Source organism: Rhincodon typus, chromosome 16 (genome assembly GCF_021869965.1).
Source record: "Rhincodon typus isolate 14 chromosome 16, sRhiTyp1.1, whole genome shotgun sequence".
In the NCBI taxonomy this organism is placed as follows: domain Eukaryota; kingdom Metazoa; phylum Chordata; class Chondrichthyes; order Orectolobiformes; family Rhincodontidae; genus Rhincodon; species Rhincodon typus.
Genome location: NC_063347.1, coordinates 57581257 through 57583983, shown reverse-complemented (window position 1 = coordinate 57583983; position 2727 = coordinate 57581257). Strand labels below are relative to the sequence as shown.

At 49.6% G+C, this 2727-nt stretch overlaps 1 protein-coding gene across 2 annotated transcripts in view; it reads left to right on the top strand.

Moving 5' to 3' along the window:
* Positions 1-2727, top strand: part of srgap3 (SLIT-ROBO Rho GTPase activating protein 3) — a 210277-nt gene that overhangs the window by 190837 nt on the left and 16713 nt on the right. For both annotated transcript variants that reach the window (XM_048606510.1, XM_048606511.1), the window contains exon 16: positions 1909-2014. In XM_048606510.1, the coding sequence (XP_048462467.1) occupies positions 1909-2014 (106 nt within the window). The remainder of the gene's footprint in view (positions 1-1908; positions 2015-2727) is intronic.

Genomic DNA, 2727 nt, shown 5'->3' with positions numbered 1-2727 from the left:
CTGTCTGTGTGTGCCTGTGCGCGCGCACGTGTCTGTCTGTCTGTGTGTGTCTGTGCGCGCGCACGTGTCTGTCTGTCTGTGTGTGTCTGTGTCTGTGTCTGTGTCTGTGTGTACGGTGTCCTCATTTTGTAAACTCTTCGAGCTTTGGCCCGATTGGTCAAGCACAGCCCCAACACAATAAGGCCATTGTACAGTAACAGGTTTTCAGCAGATTGCATTGTTGAGGGGTTGCTCAGGTACACGCAAATCACAGTCTTCAGACATAAAGACAGAATTTTTACAGCTGTTTGCTCGCAACAGTCCATGACGGTGTTAATGCTCCCTACAAGTCTCCTGCTTTCCTTTGACCCAACGGCATCTATGTCTATTCCTTTCCCTCCCTCCCTATCTCTTTCCTCTTGCCACAACCACTCCCTGTGATTTGAGACTGTACCCCAACTGAGCCAAGTCTCGGCCCTAGCAGTGCATATTTTATTTTGTGAGTTGTACATTCCTCATCCAGAAGGTCCTTCGTTTGGCCATCATCCCAACCCCCAGTTTCAGAACTCAACCAAGGTGCCTCATAAAAGTGAGGGCAGAACATCAGAGTGATGATTCTTATCCAAAAAAAATTGTTCTGAGAGGAAAAAGGCTGAAGTCTGAGGTAATTTCTTGAGATAAAAACAGAAAATGTTGGAAATATTCAGCAGGTCTGCCAGCATCTATGGAGACAGGAACATCGCTTCCATATGCAAATGCAGCAGGATCTGGACAATATCCTGGCTTAGCCTGAAAAGTGCCAAGTAACATTCATGCCACAAAAAATACCAGGCAATGACCATCTCTAACCAGAAAGAATTGAACCCACTCACTTAGACATTCAATGGTGTTACCATCAGTAAATCCCCCCATTATTAACATTCTGAGGATTACTGTTGAACAGAAACCCTTCTGGACTCACCATACAAGTACAGAGACTACAGTAGAACACCAGAGGCTAGGAACACTGCAGTGAGTAACTGCCCAAAGTCTGTCCCACCATCTACAAGGCACAAGTCCGGAGTGTGATGGAATACTCCCCACTTGCCTGGATGGGTGCAGCCCCAATAACACTCAAGAAGCCTGACCCCATCCAGGGCAAAGCAGCCCACTTAATTGGCACCACATCCACAAGCATCCACTGCCTCTGCCAACCACGCTCGGTAGCAACAGTGTGTACTATCGACAAGAAGCACTGCAGAAATTCACCAAAGATCCTTAGACAGCACCTTCCAATGCCACTGCCACTTCTAATTAGTAGGGCAAGGGCAGCAGATACATGGGAACACCACTGCCTCCCCTCCAAGCCACTCACCATCCTCACTTGGAAATATATCACCGTTCCTTCTCTATCACTGGATCAAAATCCTGAAAATTCCCCAATGGCATTGTGGATGTAACTACAGCAGGTGGGCTGCAGTGATTCAAGAAGGCAGCTCACCATCACCTTCTCAAGGGCAACTGGGGACAGGCAATAAATGCTGATCCAGCTAGCAGTGCCCACATCCCATGAATGAATAAGAAGTTAACATTTCTAATCCAATGTGACTTCTTCAAATCTGGACAAATATCCTGGGATTTGATGGTGGCTCATGTTGAGATGAGGAGATGGTAGGTGAAGATATGAGTCACTTTGATGATCAGCAACAATGTAAATACGCTACGCACTCAGTTTCCTGCAATACTCCTCTCTCGGTGTTTAATTTCCATCGATTGGAATTGAACTGGAGATTGTGTAGTCTACGCTGCTGGACAAAGTCAGTGATGCCTGCACTCTGTGAGGGTTACATGCTGGAAATCAGAGTACATTTTACCTCTGCCATTCTGGTACAGATGCTGTTGGGGATGCACAGATGAGATGTTCCTAAAACACTTCTGTCCACCACACAGAGATCGAGAGCGCTATTGAGAGGACTCATCACCTCCAGCAGATCATCGTGACCCTCTCACGGACAGTCATTATCGTGATGAGATATCTTTTTGCCTTCCTCAACCAGTAAGTATCCAGCTTCCCACCAACTGTTGCACCTCCCACTCTCCCTGCCTATCCCTCCCTGGGCTTTGTTTTTAAAACCACTTGGAATCCCAGCAAACATTCCCGCTCTGCCATCCTGTTTGGTGTATGCGAGCCACACACCCAACACCCCCTCACCCACCGCGCACCCACCAACTGAGGATTGATGAGCAGGACTGAGGGGTCTGGTGGGAGCATTGTGAAGGCAGAGTTGGTCACGGATTGGAGTGTCTGCATGTGCAGGGGAATCGAGGGTAATCAGTACAGTAAAAGGTGCAGTGAGGATGGGAGAGCAGGGGTAAAGGGCTTGGTGCTTGTGGAGTCGGTAAAGGGCGCATTGTGGTGAGGGATTGGGTAAAGGGCGTGGTGTGGGTGGTATGGGTCAGGGATATGGTGCACGGTACAGGTGAGGGGCGTCAGGGTTAAAGAGTGCATTGCGGGTGTGAGAGAGTCGGGAGAAGGGCACAGTGTGTGTGAGGGGTGTAGGGGGTAAAGGGTGCAGTGAAGGTAAGGGGAGTCCAGGTTAAAGGGCACAATGAGGGTATGGGGCAGTCAGGGGAAAAGGGCACGGTGAGGGTTGGGGGGGCATGTGCCTGGAGTAAAGGGTGCGGTGAGGGTGGGGGGCAAGTGCCTGGGGTAAAGGGTGCAGTGAGGGTTGGGGGGGTGTGTCTGGGGTAAAGGGCGCGGTGAGGGTT